Source organism: Megalobrama amblycephala, linkage group LG22, assembly GCF_018812025.1.
Source record: "Megalobrama amblycephala isolate DHTTF-2021 linkage group LG22, ASM1881202v1, whole genome shotgun sequence".
In the NCBI taxonomy this organism is placed as follows: Eukaryota; Metazoa; Chordata; class Actinopteri; order Cypriniformes; family Xenocyprididae; genus Megalobrama; species Megalobrama amblycephala.
In genome coordinates, this window is record NC_063065.1 from 6,914,417 (window position 1) to 6,931,474 (window position 17,058).

Here is a 17,058-nt window from a genome sequence, read left to right on the forward strand (position 1 = left end):
GCCTCAGACCATGTTTGTTTGTCTATACAATGAAAGTCAATAAGGTCAAGTGTTGTTTTGGACCGCACTGACTTTCATTGTTTGGCCAAAATCTTCAAAAATATCATCTTTTGTGCTCCACAGAAAAAAAGAAAGTAATTCAGGTTTGGAAAGACATATAAACTTAGACAACCTGACCACCTATGATAACACTATATCAAAATATATTCAATATTGGATAGATCAACCGGTTTGTATTATAAGTGTTGAAAATAATAGACTTCGAATGGACGTTCAGAATCTTTTTTCCTAATTCTTAGTAATAGTAATTCTTCTTGTTTAAATAGCTCTATAAAAACAAAGCTCTTCAAAGTGATCTTGATGGCCTACGATAACAATTCTCACTGTTATCCCCAGGATATGAATGAAGATTTCATATAAATTAAAAAACAAAGCACCCCAAAGCAGGTCATTATCCATGCAAATGAAGGGCACTGGGCAGCCGTAACCCTCGTGTAAATCCAGACAGATGAGACGAGGCCTAAGACAGGCCGTTAATGAGGAGCAGACACTTAAAGCCACTACAGAAGCTTGCTGGCATGCGGCCGAGCCGTGAATGCATTTGGAAAATGGCACAAATGCTGCGGCCACAGAAACCCAGCCAAGTGGTTTTGGAGAGAGGAAGTGTTCTAGATAAAACCAATGCAGACTTTAGACAAGTGAAGTTTGGAGGAGCAGCTTGAGAAGTTAATTAATAAGGCTGTTTAAATCAGATGAGAGGTTAATCTGTGGAGGTGTTAAAGTGCTGTGATAAATGATGTGTTGGTCTGGCACCTGTGGGAATAGAGTGAGTGCTAATAAGTTCACAGTCAAAGTGAGCTGGATTTCATAGCTTGATTACAGTAATGCCTTTACAGTAATAAAAGTAAATGTGATGAAAGTAATGAAAGTTTCACAAGAAATATGATATAGGATACCCTGCATAGACTCAAAAGAGTAGGACAATGTGACATCTGAGATAAGTGTTGTCAAAAGTACCGGTACTTCGGTACCAAGTCGGTACTGAAATTTTGAAAATGTGATGATACCAGCATTTCTGTAGTACTGGGAGTACCGAGAATCCGGGTATATTCTGTACCCACTGATAGGCCTGTGCCAGTATTTACATGAATATGACACGAGTGAAGCACAAAGCTTTGTTTCCAGAAGAAATAATAGGTAAGCAATTAATAATAAAATTGTTCCAACAGATTTTCCTGTAGTACCGAAATTGGTACCGAGAACCATAAAATTTTACTGGTATTGGTACCGACTACTGGAATTTTGGTACCGTGGCAACACTACCATGGTGATACTTTGATATTTACCATGGCAGGGAATGATATATAATACTGACAACTGTTGGAATATATTTAAACAGGATTTAGAAAAGAAAAGTAGAGAGAAAAGTAGAGAGAACCCCCTAGCAGATCTAGGCAGGTGGTGCTGGGGAAGGTGCAGGGCTAGAGAAATTCCCATGGAGAGCTGCACTGAGCTGAGCTGGTTTGCGGTGGAAATAAATAGGTTATTCAATTGGCAGATTCGATTAGTCTGCAACAATGCTTATGTATGTGATATGTGTCAAGTATCATCCACATGGATGGCAGGACCCAAGGTTTCCCAGCAGAATGTTGCCCAAAGCATCTCACTGCCTCCGCCGGCTTGCCTTCTTCCCATAGTGCATCCAGGTGCCATGGCCATCCACGTGATGTCAAAGAAAACGTGATTCGTCAGAACAGGCCACCTTCTTCCATTGCTCCGTGGTCCAGTTCTGATGATCACGTGCCCACTGTTGGCGCTTTCAACAGTGGACAGGGGTCAGCATGAGCACCCTGACTGGTCTGCAGCTATGCAGCTCCATACGCAACAAACTGCGATGCACTGTGTATTCTGACACCTTTCTATCAGAACCAGCATTAACTTCATGAGCAATCTGAGCTACAGTAGCTCGTCTGTTGGATCGGACCACACGGGCCAGCCTTCGCTCTCCACGTGCATCAATGAGCCTATGACCCTGTCGCCGGTTCACCACTGTTCTTTCTTTGGACCACTTTTGATAGATACTGACCACTGTAGACCGGGAACACCCCACAAGAGCTGCAGTTTTGGAGATGCTCTGACCCAGTCGTCTAGCCATCACAATTTAACCCTTGTCAAACTCGCTCAAATTCTTATGCTTGCCCATTTTTCCTGCTTCAAACACATCAACTTTGAGGACAAAATGTTCACTTAATATATCCCACCCTCTAACAGGTGCCGTGATGAAGAGATAATCAGTGTTATTCACTTTAACCTGTCAGTGCTCATAATGTTATGTATAATCGATGTATATATATATCATGATAATTACACAATACTCCAATGTGCAAAGATTGTCATGGTTTTATCATAGTACATGTCCAAATCAATTGGTACCATGTAAAAAACAAACAAACGTAGTATTACAGTAGTATTACAGTAGTATTACAGTAAATTTCCCCCCCAAAAAATAGTATTTCCATTGAACGTGTCCACAAAATATGGTAATACCATAGTACCATGTTAAAAACATGGATTTAGAATAGTAATTGTCCGTAAAATGTATTACAACCACAAAAAACAACAATATGGTATTAAAGTGCATGTAGAAAATCCAAAAATATTGTAATGTTGATGTCTCATGATGGTATCTTGGTAATATTTTACATAAGGTTCCATTTGTTAACATGAGTTAAATACATTCTAAAATTTTCTAATTTTTTATTAATAACTAACATTAACAAAAATTAATACTGTAACAAATGTTTTGCTTATTGATACTTTAACTTTAACTTAAGAGTAACTTATTGCAACGCATGATATAACTAGGGTTGGGTATTCGATTCTGATTATTATTGATTCCCAGTTGCAATTCCAGTAAGGTAAAACATTTAGTCAGACATTTATATCAAAAATATTTATTCTGTGTCTTTTGGCAAAATGTTTTGTTGCAGCTGATTTCCAACAAAAATCAGGAGCCTAAAGAACACTTTAGTAATAAAACAGTAATAAAATAAGAACAAATAAACAAATTAGCAATAGCACAAATAAATACAACTGAACAAAGTTCAGGTAAACTTTTTTCCAATGCTGACAGATTTTGCCACATCATATGTTCCATTTTCCCATATACTGTATAAAGTTCAGGTTAAACAATATTTAAGGTTGTTGTGAAAAATGCTTTAAATGATCTGCTGTTATTTTAGTTTAGTTTTCAGAGCAAAAATGCACTATTGTACTCACTATTCGTGCTAGTCTATTTCACCAATACAACACAAGTTCCTCTGTTGAACTCACTGAGACGCACAAATGACAAATACGCCAACTGATAAGGCCTAACCTTCACAACAGAACTCATTCAACTAGTTCCTTAATGGGACATTCCTTAAACGTCCCTCATCTGAACTGACCCATTTCCAAGTGTACATCTCCAAACAAATACAATGCACGATGTGTGTGGGGCAGAAGTGGGGCAGAGGGGAGACCCAGATCTCACACTGCGCAAAGATAATCAGAGCAGCGACAGAAATCAATGCCATCTGAAAGATAAGGACATCAGTCCATTGCCTGTAGCCAAACAGCTCATCCGCTCAAGACCAGTCGATACTCATCTCCTCAGTGGGTCAATAGACGCCGTAAAGTGTCCCTTATTAAAAAGGAGGAAGCTGTGACGTTATAGCTCAACTTTGGGCCCTCTTTCCCATCTAAAGGACTATTTAACTGAATCCTATCCTAGTTACATTTCTCTCTGTTCAGCAGTTCTTAACCTTAAAGACATTTTTGAAAGAAGTTCAATGCAAGTATCGTAGAAATATGAGTCTAAGGGGAGCTGTGATGCTCTTGCCATGTTATGCAAATGCAACTTTAATGACTCTGCTAGACCAGCAACATAAACCAGCTTTTGCCAGTATGGAAATTCAAGTGTGTCTTTTCAGAAGGGGATTCTTGTAGAGTCCAGCATTGCGAAATCAGACCCAGTTTGGTATTCATCAGCATAAAAGCACAGCATGTGGAAACAATAGGGTCACAATAATATCTCCTTTACATCTTTTTAAGATAGATAATACCCTTTTACAATTTAAGATTCACAAAACTACACATTAACAATGTAGTTCTTCATACTGACACTGATTTTAACTAGATACCCAAGTTTGGCTTAAACTTGCTTTAAGAAGAATAAAGTAACCCTATCTCTCCGAGCGTGTGTGCTCCGGGCTGTGCTTTAATTGTACAACTGTAAACTGCTGTGAGGGTCGAGAGCATTATACGGGTTTTCTTCATTCTGTAGTGCCTCTTTGCCCCCGGCATATTAGGGACACACACACAAAAAGACAATACAAGTATTAAGAAGGAAAGAAAGACCTATAGAGGACAGGCAATGAAGAAATCGGTGGGTGATGGGTATAGCTAAAGGATAGAGACACTTCAAAGAAGTAAAATGTATATCATGACCAAGAATGCGAGTTGTGGTAAACATCCTAAATAGAGAGTGGACGACTTGCCGTTAATGACTTCCAACCAGAATCCACTACAGTCGAGTTGTACTGTTATAATTAGTTCAGTCGGGTCTTTGAGATCAAACAAGCCGTGATACAGATCTCTTAGTCTAAGGCTGTGAGATCAAAGACTCAAAGGTATGAAGCCATCAGCCATTACTGTTAAGGAGTATTCGTGCGGTCTAGTGGTTAGGAACCACCGCAGCTTTGATCTGTACGACTGTTAGTAACATTAATTTAGCTTGATAAACTTGGTTCAACCTCAGTTTGGCAGTCAACTACCTAGAGGGATACATCATCTAACATCTCAAAAGTATAGTCAAGTTATAGTCTTGTGGTAAAGAATACCGCAACTATACTAGAAACATCAGTATAACTAAAGGTAGGAAATGGTGATCTTCTGAAGTACACAAGGAAATCTTAGTCTTGAGTTTAACCATCAAAGTGATGGTATAACTACAGATGAAGCTGGAAACAAAGGCCTACCAGCATGGTCCATTTGGCAGTGTCTTTGGGTGGGAGTAATTGTGGTTTATGTGGGCTGGGCCTCTTTGAAGGCACCATCTGTGAAGGGCTTCCTTAAAATAATTGCCTCTTAATTATACGCCAGTGTGGAACTGACAGAATCCACAAGCGTGACATCAGAGTTAAACATTTGAGGACCAAAACACACCTTGATGGTATGACGGAAAATGTTACATGACAAGAAGTAAATATAAAGCTAAAAACAAGAATATGTTAGATGAGCTCATCCAAAAAGTTTGTTTTAAAATATTCTTTCTCAGCCCAGCTTAATATACAAAGACAAATCTAGATCTGACATTTGTTGAAGCATTCCAGCCCCAAATAGCAACACCGGCTCAACCAATGGTGTGAGTTTGAAGGCGGGGCTATCTGTTTGTCTGACCAATGGCAGAAGGGGGGGTGTTTGGGAAAACTCCAGTGGTGCAGAAATGACACATGTATCCTTTAAACCAGCTAAACCATTAAATAATGTTAAGTTATATATGGTAAAATAAACATTTTTGTCTTAAATTCTACTAAGCATAGCACAATATTTCGATGTCTAAAACAGAAGCCACCGAGGACTTCCTAATCCCAGCTTAAAGACAAACCTAAGTAAACCATTAGTTTACGTTTTTAAAACATTTGTTAAAGCATTCCGACCAGATTTTGATTTTCATTTGTGAGTTTGAAGACGGGGCTGTCTGTTTGTCTGACTGACCATGGAAGGGGAGTGTTTGGGAAACCTGACTGAAAACAATCATTATATCTGACTACAGTGGTGCAGAAATGACACATTTAGCCTTTAAACCAGCTAAATAATTCAAGCATGTTAGCTTATATCTGCCAAATTAAACATCTTCAGCTAAATTCTACCAAGTCAATATTTCGGCATTTAAAACTGAAGCCACCAAGGACGGGCTAAAAGAGCACGACAACATGCAGTGTGGACATATTGCCTTAAATGGGTTTCTAAGCGCCTCTGCATCCACACACATGCATTATGCAAAGCTTTGCAATACCGCTTCCCTCCAGTCGACCCCTCGCCCTGTCACGGTGGACTCCATTGATTTCAGACCTATGGGCTACGGGGAAGCTACGTGCATAAAGCATCTCCCTCGCACTGGAGTGATTTAGAGGCCGTTTGTCTGTTCAATGGAAAGCCATTAAATTGACTGATGATGAGTATAAGAGTTGGGTTTTCATATCCAGCCCCTCTTTAGAACACGGCATCCTTGAATACAAAACGGCGGTTGCATGTCAATTGATATTCTCTCAGATGTGTGAGCTTTGTGTTGTGAGCAATACGTGTTTCAAAAGCGGTCAGGAAATGGGCTGAAGACTACTTAAAGAAATCATTCTATGTAGCTTCAGAGCAATGAGCCAGCATGACTGTCCAGATCAGACAAAGATTAGAGCTCTGACTGATAAGTGCACAGGATGTACTCAACAGTAAATGCTATTTAAAACACATTATCTAAAATTCAAATGGCTTATTTAAAGAACAATAGATTGGATAGAGATTAGATTGACCAACACAACGTGAACAACGAACATTTCAGTTCTCTTGCTGAGGTCAGAGATTGTGATTTCATTTTGGGTCACAGTAGTACATATAAATACCATTAAAATACGTATACAATATATGTATTAATGGTATTTATTTGTACATTGACAAATATTATCAATAATTAGTATTTCTATATATATTAATACCATTTACTAATACAGTTCTCTAAGAAAAAATATGGGGTAAAATATCCATTTAAGGGTGCACTCTAAAAAATGCTGGGTTAAAAACAACCCAAGTTGGGTTGAAAATGGACAAACCCAGCGATTGGGTTGTTTTAACCCAGTGGTTGGGTTAAATGTTTGCCCAACCTGCTGGATAGTTTTATTTAACTCAACTATTGTTTAAAGGTCCTGTTTTTCGTGTTTTTTTGAAGCTTTTATTGTGTTTATAGTGTGCAATATAACATGTGTTCATGTTTCGCGTGTAAAAAAACACAGTATTTTTCACATAATTTATTTATCTGTATACCGCTGTTTCCACTGTCATAAAAACAGGCTGATGACTTCCTTGTTCTATGAAGTCCCTCCTTCAGAAATACGTAACGAGTTCTGATTGTGCCAGCGGTTCCTGTGTTGTGATTCGACAGCAGCTTAGCGCATCTTGCCCGGAAAGGTCACTGTTATTGTAAACATGTCTTTAATTTTACCCTATCAATTTGAGCCGGAATCAGACCCGGTGATTGGACTGCGGGATGAAAATAACAGCGTTTCGACGACATGGCGACAAACGCAACTCTTGTGTATTCCTGTGGGCGGAGGTTAGTCAAAAAACTGTTTTAGTGACGTCATTAAAGAAGGAAGTAGAGGGATGTAGTCCAAACTGGCCGTTCGATGTAGGCGACTTCTGTTAAATAAAATATCTCGCTTGGCATTGAACTTTGAGCTTTAAAATTTTACAGATTTTATTTATACTCTAACAACAACATTACACACTAACTAAAGTTTGAAACATGGGATCACGAAGAACGGGACCTTTTAAAAATAACTGTATTGCTTGCTTAATATGAACCCAAAATATGTTGATTTTTAATTTCCAACCTATTTTGGGCTCATTTTAAGCCAGCCATATAGTCATTTTTAAACAATGGTTGGGTTAAATAAAACTACCCAGCATGTTGGGCAAACATTATACCCAACCACTGGGTTAAAACAACCCAAATTGCTGGGTTTGTCCATTTTCAACCCAGCATTTTTTTAGAGTTTACGTTTACACGACAACAATGTACTAAAAACTAGCGTTTTTCGCATACAGCCGACAACGTTGTCAAAACGATCCCCATTTACGTGAATCCTCAAAAATGACTAGAAACGCTGTATTATGCTGCCAGGCCAGTTGTTGGCGATGTCACTTTGTAAAGATAAACTATTTGCATTTTTGTATTTTACACGTAGACTATAACGGTATCGTTTTCAAAAACTTGCACTTTGAAACCCGTTTTCAAAAACTTGCATTATCAGGCTGTTTTCGTGTAAATTATTTCGCTCTTATCCTGAAGTGGTGGGCTACAGGTCTGATGATAATGATACAATGATAAATGCAAATAACAAAACACAACTGATCATAATATAATCATACTTGGTTAGGAAACCAAAATAAATTGGCTTGTACAATTTACAAGTGATGAGAAAACACTTCTAATGTCAATTAAACTAAATATTTTGGTGCCAATTCATGTCACTTAAAGTAGTAAAGTAATATTTGGCCCAATGTTTTTGTGTTAGTCTGGTTAATTACACTTATATATTACAAATTTGCAAATTGTCCTATTCCGCTCATCAGGTCAATAATTCAACATAATGTTGGGCCTACGCAGATGACGGTAATTTTAATATTTTTAAAGGTTATTTTGTTCCTTCAGTACAATAAACAATGTTGATAATGTGTTGTATCACAAGGGTAAAAATCAAGTTCCTAAGGCAAAACCAGTTGTAAACCATTTTATATTATCTAAAATGTGAGGGTGAAATAATTGTGATATTTACTGATAGAGATGCAAGCACAAATATTGATTTATTGAAATCCAGGATCAAATTCCAGGAACATCATCAATACAGAAATCATAGCTGGGTTTTTAATATATATAAAAGGCAATGACCAATTTAATGAGGGTTGCAAAATTACCAACTTGCCCTTTAATAAAAGAAACCATTAATGCAGCGGTCAAAAATAGGATGTCTAGTGAATTAGCGACACTAAGGAGAAGGGCATCAATGAAGGGTGCTTTTTCTGGTTGTGGTCAGTATCCAACTGCTGAAGGCAATTCTGATGCCCCTGAGACTCGCTCCATTGTGTTCCTGCCTTTTACAAAACCAGCCCGGCGCTTATGCAGGACGGCCACTGATTAAACCACTGGTGCCTGGAGCTTTGAATCTGAAAACACTGGCGCACAATGGCTGCTATTGTCAGCTGCTTTTCCTTCTATTAATTCTAGGTGACAAAAAGGGTGTCAGGATTTAAAAAAGAAAGACAGCCAGGGAAAAAAAAGCCCATCTGGAGAGTTTACATTATATATAATGACCCAAAACACAGAGATGGGCATTATGTTAAAAGGTTACGTTTTAAACAGCTACTTATTTTGGTATTTTGCATGCAGTCCATGTATAAAAAGTCATCAGGTGTACGCATACTACTAGCTGAGTCAACAGTTTGTAAAAATGTCAACAAGGCCTAAAAACGTGCATAAACAACCAATTATATTCAACTGTACTAACAAACATTTAATACATTAGCCTAAAATCACCAAACGGTGCAATTAAACTATCATGACAGGGCTTTAACTGCACTAGTTTTCACTTGGATATGGTTGGAAACCATCCACAGGACAATGAACACATGTTTCTAAAGGTCTGGTAGGATATACAAGACTATAAATAAGATCACAACACCATGCAAGTCTTTTCAAACAGGCCTTGAGCCTGAAAGCCCCCCATCGGTCACCATACGGGACAGTACAGACTCACTGTTGCCGTCCCAAGCCGCATGCAGGATTAACATGTGGTTTAAAACATTACAATTGGCCATAGAGATATAACCATACACATAGCTATAAAAAAAAAGTCAAGCAGAATCTAATTTATTAAAACCAGTTTCCTTAGTTAATGAGAATTTGTGCAGCCCCCTGATGAGAGTGATGTTATAGGGTGGGGTTCACGCTTCCCTTTATATTGTCTCACCTGATCTGGTGCATCAAAAGATGGATGCCTGCCTTCAGCCCATGCAAACCTCATTCAAAGAGAGTTAATATATGCACACAAATCCAAATAGCCCCATGCATCAGTTTATTTACATAATCGGTAGTTTCATTCTAGCATCCCTACACTGCCTGCATCTCGTAAGCCTCCAGAGGCCATGCTTGAATCTCCATCTTCAAGATGCACACAACAAATGTGCAATATCTGCAACAAAGACACAAAGTGAGCATGCGTTTATTTCCATGCAACATATTAAATGGTGAATGCATACCTAAACAGCCTTTTCCTTTGCCGGACACACAGTCAGTGTTCTGCGGGTAGGATGACTGGACGGATCCCAGCGCTGGGCTGATGATGATGGTCAGCAGGCAGAACACAGACAGTTCTGGTCCGGTCCTCCTTACAAGCCTGGTGCCCACCGACATGATGTATCTGTATCTCCTCTTTGACCTGTTAAATAAAGGTGCTGGGAAACAAAAGAGGAGCAATCTGTGGATGCTGCGGAAAATATTCCAATGTTTCCCTTTTAAAACGTGTTTGTGTCCCAGAAAGGCCGACTGAGCCTTGTGAGCATCACTCCGGTTGCATTTCGATCACAAGCACATTTGCTCTGATTCGATGTTGTGTGTGTGTTGCATGAGCTCGTGCGCGTCTCAATAACAGCTCGCGGATGCCTCTCGTCCTGTCTTTGTGTGCATCTCTCGCGCGTCTGTTTTGCTAGTTGTGAGAAAAAGGCGACGCGTATCGACTGTTTCCCGTCCTTTAGAAAGCGCTCGTTCTCCGTTCTCTTTGAAATCCTTTCGTTTCTGGGCACTATCGCGAATCTCCTTGCCCAAAATCCCAACAACAAAGGGTCGGCACGGATGGGTTGGAGTCACGTGACTCCCGAACCACCTCCCCCAATTCCCGGAGGAAATGCAGGACCCCTAAAAATCTGCAAGCCTACAGTTGGGTCATTATTAGTATGCAGTTCAGTTCATTTTCATTTGGCAGTCATGTATGGCTCAATCAGTGTGTGTGTGTGGAATTAGTTGCATTAGGCTTATATTAATAATTTAATGTTCCATTTGATGTTTACACAGCAGTTATTTTAGTATCATTGCCTATTATAATTTTTAATGAACATTTTCCGTTTTCATTTTAATTTCAGTTAAAATTTTGTTGTTTTTTGTCATTTTTATTACCTGAAGTTTTATTTTTTTAATATTTCCACTATAGTTTTTTATTATTAATAATAATTTCCGTTTAAGGTTATTAAATTAAAAAATGAGAAATGCTGCTTGAAATTAAATAAGTTAACATTTTTATATATTATATTTTATTTCTGTTAATGTTTATTTTATTTCAATTTTTAGTATTAGTTAATGATAATAACCCTGTTATGCAGTTAATATATACATTATATATACATATAGTTACTTTTCCTGGATATTTAACATTAGAATGTTTTATATATTAACCTACATAACCATATAAATTATAAATTTCATGTCACTTAAATGCTTCCAAATTATTATCGTTATAAATAAAATATATTTTAAAAATATTTGTTCTATAGGCTAATACTTATATTATTATAATTTCTGAAATGCATTATTATATTATTATTTTCTGTAGTTTTCTTTCTTTCTTTTGTGGAACTTGATATAATAATGTAAACTACTTTTGTGTGAACCCATGGTGAAAAAAAGTACACTTCTATAATGTACTTAAAGTGCTCTATTTTCACGCATAGTCTATAGTGCACTAATTTTGTACTTAATATACTAAAAAATCTTCTTTAGTACTTCTTAAGATCATCTTAAGAACATCTAAGTGTACTCAACTGTGCTATTTTGAGACACCATGAAATATGAACTTAAATGTGCTTTTAATATACTATCTCTGTATTTAAAAAATGTATTTAGATACAACTTATAGTTCATTTGAACCCATAGTGTACTACAAGTGGTAACTAAATATATTTTTAAAATACAGAGATAGTATGTTAAAAGCACATTTAAGTTCATATTTCATGCTGTCTCAAAATAGTTGAGTACACTCAGATGTTCTTAAGATTATCTTAAGAAGTACTAAAGAAGATTTTTTAGTATATTAAGTACAAAATTAGTGCGCGAAAATTGAGCACTTTAAGTACATTATTGAAATGTACTTTATTTTCACCTGGGTAGTCTACTTTTTTGGGTGAACTATTTCTTTAACTAGCCAGGGTTAACAAAATTGTGCATGCTCTGTTGCAATGCAATGTGATTTGGTGACAGTAATAATGATGCAATAGTTAAAAGGTTTCTATCATTTGTTTTGAAATGCAGATTAATGGATTATTTTCCCCAGATGCACTAAACAAAATTTACTTTAGAACTGTGACCTATTATGACGTTTTATGTTAATGACAGCTCCAATTTTAATGCAGTTTGTCGAGTTATAATATACACACAAGACGCCATTAAAGGATTAAAATACACACAATGCAGTAATACAAAGTAAATCCTCATGAAATGTGGTTGGTTTTGATAACCTTTATATATATGTAATTGCAGATGCACCATATCTAAATGCTTTGCTGCAGGGTTGTTAATCATAATTTGGTCTGGATGCTCCAGCTGCACTAGTGTGTCGATATTGATCCTGAGGCCACACAAGTACACTATTGATCTCACTGACAGACATTTAATAGACTGAGTTACAAAAACCAGACAATCACTGCTGCTCAACCAGCAGTATTCCTCCAAAATATCCAGAAAAATCTTCAGAATGCCTCGTGCAGTTGCTTTTTTTAATCAGCTCACAATTGCTTAAATGAACTTGGACATCTTTGGTTCAGTTTAAAGGGTTCATATTATGCATTTTTATGTTTGCTTCTCCTTTAAGCTATCTGTTTGTGCATGTATCTGCAAAGTAACAAATCTCATAGTCTCCCTCAAAGGGATTTATTCTATCTAACAGAGAACACTGATCCAGACCGAATTTTCAGAATACAACAAATTGACCAAAAATCCTTAAAGGAATAGTTCACCCAAAAATGAAAATTCAGTCATCATTTACTCACCCTCAAGTTGTTCCAAACCTGTATGAGTGTCTTTCTTCTGTTCAACACAAAAGAAGATATTTTGAAGAATGTCAGTAACCAAACAGTTAACGGGATCCTGTTGACTTCCATAGTACTTCTTTATCCATACAATGAAAGTCAGTGAGGTCCATCAACTTTTTGTTTACCCATATTCTTCAAACTATCTTCTTTTGTGTTCAGCAGAAGAAAGAAATTCACACAGGTTTGAAACATCCTGAGGGTGAGTAAATTTTGGGTGAACTATGCCTTTAAAAGCAGAGGCTCACGATTATGGTAAGGGTGTGTTACATTTCTGCACTGTGCACTGTGTCTGCCGGCCAATCAGAGCACTCTGAGCTTTTCAGAAGGAAGGGCTTTGTAGAAATCGGCATGTTTCAGACAGACTGGGAATAGAGGAGCTGCAATAATGTACCGTATATGAAAAACAAACAAACGGGTGGTAGGGACTACAACGAGCTTCTTCCAGGGTTTCTGACATCACTAACCCTAAACCCTGCCCCCTAGAACACACAACAAAGGGGGTGAGGCCATGTTGAGAAGAGTTATTGTAGTAGAGTGTTGTTGCCATGTCGTCATTTTACACCGGACTGCTTCACAAACGAGGTTCAATTTAGCGCTGGATTTGCACAAAAGATTAACATGACGGCACATGCTAGTGGATGAGTTGAATCAACTCCACAGCAGCTACATAAATTTATCCGCTAACCATTCAGAAACGTCCAGTTTCATTCTAAAAGTTGTAACTTCTTCCTGAGTCTCTCCATCAGTGTCGACTCCGGTTTGAACAATGTAAGGCTGAACACCGTTACTGACAATCCTCATATTGGCTGCGTGAGATTCTCCAGCTTTGTTGTTGTTGAGCAACCGAAGCATGAGCTGTTAAAACTCCGCCCTCTTTTGGAAAGTGGGCCGGGAGCAGCAGCTCATTTGCATTTAAAGAGACACACACAAGAGTGTTTTTGCTCACATCCAAATAGGGGCAAATTTGGCAAGCTATAATAAATGATCTGTGGGGTATTTTGAGCTGAAACTTCTGGGGACACCAGAGACTTATATTACATCTTGTAAAAGGGGCATAATAGGTCCCCTTTAAACAAAATCTATTTTTCTGACTAATATTTCATGTCAGGCTTTACAGGGTTAATGGTTGAACGAACATTAAGCTGGAATAGGAAAAACTATTTTTTACAACGTTAAGGAACATCAAGCTAATGCATTTAATCACAAAAAACATAGCAAAATCATATGCAGCAGTGCCACCACCAGGGCCTCAACAAAATCTATGAAGCCAGCTTAACCCTCATCCCACAAAAGACAGCCAGCCATGATGAGGCATGTTACCTTGTTTGCCCTCTCGGGATGGAGGAAATCCAATAAAGGTTGACAAAGTTACAGTAATCCAGAACAGTACAAGAAGGTGCTTCTTTAGTAATAGATGGGTGGTAATGATGACAGTTCAGTCTTTTGTATGAAACTGCTGAGCTTCCCACCACCAAAGAACACAAGACAATATGAGATTACACAGATGCCTGTGAAACCGCCTTAATTACCTGTCAAGTCCTTCAGTGGATGCCAAAAGTCAACATGAAATCATGAGCATTCAAGTTTATCATCTGTGCAACACCCATTGTTCCTAATTTGACACATATGAGACTTTGTTTAGAGAAAACATTTTTAATAAACTGGTGCACAGTTCTTCAAACAAATTTTACATATGGTTTACAGATAATCATAAAGTACACTATGAAAAAAATCAGTGTTGTCTTGATGGTGGGATGCAAACAGAATTCTGCTACATTCTTGATAACAACGTATAAGAAACGTATAAGCTTGTTTTCACACAATACTTACAAGCCTGTTGCTAATATCCTATATGTGCTATAGCAACATTTTTTGTCTCCATAACAAATCTTATGTTGTTTATAATAAAAAATGTTTAGTATGCTAGGTATATCATGAAATATCTGTCCACACATGTCAGGAATGGTCCCTTACCTCCACCTAATTTTAAACTTAAACCTATTGATTTATCACATAATATATGAATAAATAAAGCATTTTCACACAGTGTTTAAAAAACTGAAAAATGCAACCACTCACTATCTCAAAGCAATCTAAACTGCTTTCAGATAACTATCGTACTTGAAATCAATACCATGAAATCATTATGAAAGGCCTGAAAGTTGTGATGTGGATTATGTTCTCTAACAATGTACATCTACTACAGCTGACGAGAGGAGCAAAGCAAAAGAAGGGAAAACTTAAGTTTTATCTTATATTTCACAGACTTCAGGGCCATCTGGACATAAATTATCCAAAGACCCGACTCTTCTATAAGGTACATGTGCAACACTGGCATGCATTGAAATGTGAATGCTTCAAATATGAGGCCTTACGAGAACATTGTTCTTTTACACACAGCTATTGCTCCAACTGTTAAAGGCAATTTTTGTGGTCCACTATACAAAAGAAGTTCTCTCAACACCCTTTCTTAAATCTGTGTGAACGCATTTGAATCCAAGCAGCTTATTCTAATGAAAAAAGTCTGTTTGAAATACAAGATTTGCTTAAATTTGAGGGGGAAAAAAATCTAAAACTTAAAAGGAAACATTATGCAAATTACAGCTAAAATCTCATTCATAGAAAGTGGAAAAATTAGTCACACAATAAGGACTCTACTTTTTTCCCCCTATACCTTTACCAAATGTACAACACAAAAGTAATACTGTATATTGTAACATGCTAAATCAAGTATGTGAGCTGTACCTTATTAAATGATACTGCTGATTTGATCTTTAACAAATAAGAAAAGAAAACGCTGCTTTCAGTAGTCTTCGCGGCAGCGGTTTGTAAACCATTAAAGACCTATGAAGCACATTTGGCAATCAACTAAATGAACCGCGTAGGGACAGGACTGAAATTTTGTTGATGATCATCAGCATCTTTGACATTTAAATAGGGCTGTCAAACGATTAATCGCGATTAATCGCATCCAAAATAAAAGCTTGTTTTTACATAATATACAGTACAGTCCAAAAGTTTGGAACCACTAAGATTTTTAATGTTTTTAAAAGAAGTTTCGTCTGCTCACCAAGGCTACATTTATTTCATTAAAAATACAGTAAAAAACAGTAATATTGTGAAATATTATTACAATTTAAAATAACTGTTTTCTATTTGAATATATTTCACAAAGTAATTTATTCCTGTGATGCAAAGCTGAATTTTCAGCATCATTACTCCAGTCTTCAGTGTCACATGATCCTTCAGAAATCATTCTAATATGCTGATCTGCTGCTCAAGAAACATTTAATGCGTACAATTGTACAAAATATTTGTGTACAATATTTTTTTTCAGGATTATTTGATGAATAGAAAGTTCAAAAGAACAGTGTTTATCTGAAATCTAATCTTTTGTAACATTATAAATGTCTTTACTGCCACTTTTGATTGATTTAATGCATCTTTGCTGAATAAAAGTATTAATTTCTTTAATTTCTTTTCAAAAAAATAAAAATAAAAATTCTTACTGACCCCAAACTTTTGAACGGTAGTGTATAATGCTACAGAAGCTTTGTATTTCAGATAAATGCTGTTCTTTTGAACTTTCTATTCATCAAGGAATCCTGAAAAAAAAGTACACAACTGTTTTCAACATTGAAAATAATCATAAATGTTTATTGAGCAGCAAATCAGCATATTAGAATGATTTCTGAAGGATCATGTGACACTGAAGACTGGAGTAACGATGCTGAAAATTCAGCTTTGCATCACAGGAATAAATTACTTCGTCAAATATATTTAAATAGTACACAGTTATTTTAAATTGTAATAATATTTCACAATATTACTGTTTTTTACTGTATTTTTAATGAAATAAATGTAGCCTTGGTGAGCAGACGAAACTTCTTTTAAAAACATTAAAAATCTTAGTGGTTCCAAACTTTTGGACTGTACTGTATGTGTGTATACTATGTTTAATTACTATGTGCATGTAAATACACACACATCCACGTATATATTTAAGAAGTATTTGCTTGTATATACTGTATATATATTTATATAATTTATATTATATATAAATACAAATATTACATGTATAAATATAACAAATTTTCTGTAAATATATACATGCATGTGCGTGTGTTTATATATACATTATACATAGTATTCATACATATACATATA

The 17,058-nt window shown here is 36.6% G+C and overlaps 1 protein-coding gene across 1 annotated transcript in view; it reads right to left on the minus strand.

The window, feature by feature from the left end:
• tmeff1b (transmembrane protein with EGF-like and two follistatin-like domains 1b) overlaps positions 1 to 10,766 on the minus strand; it is a 24,315-nt gene extending 13,549 nt beyond the window's left edge. The window contains exon 1 of the mRNA XM_048173885.1: positions 10,072 to 10,766. Coding sequence (XP_048029842.1) covers positions 10,072 to 10,225 — 154 coding nt within the window. The 5' untranslated portion in view covers positions 10,226 to 10,766. The remainder of the gene's footprint in view (positions 1 to 10,071) is intronic.
• Positions 10,767 to 17,058: the final 6,292 nt, after the last annotated feature.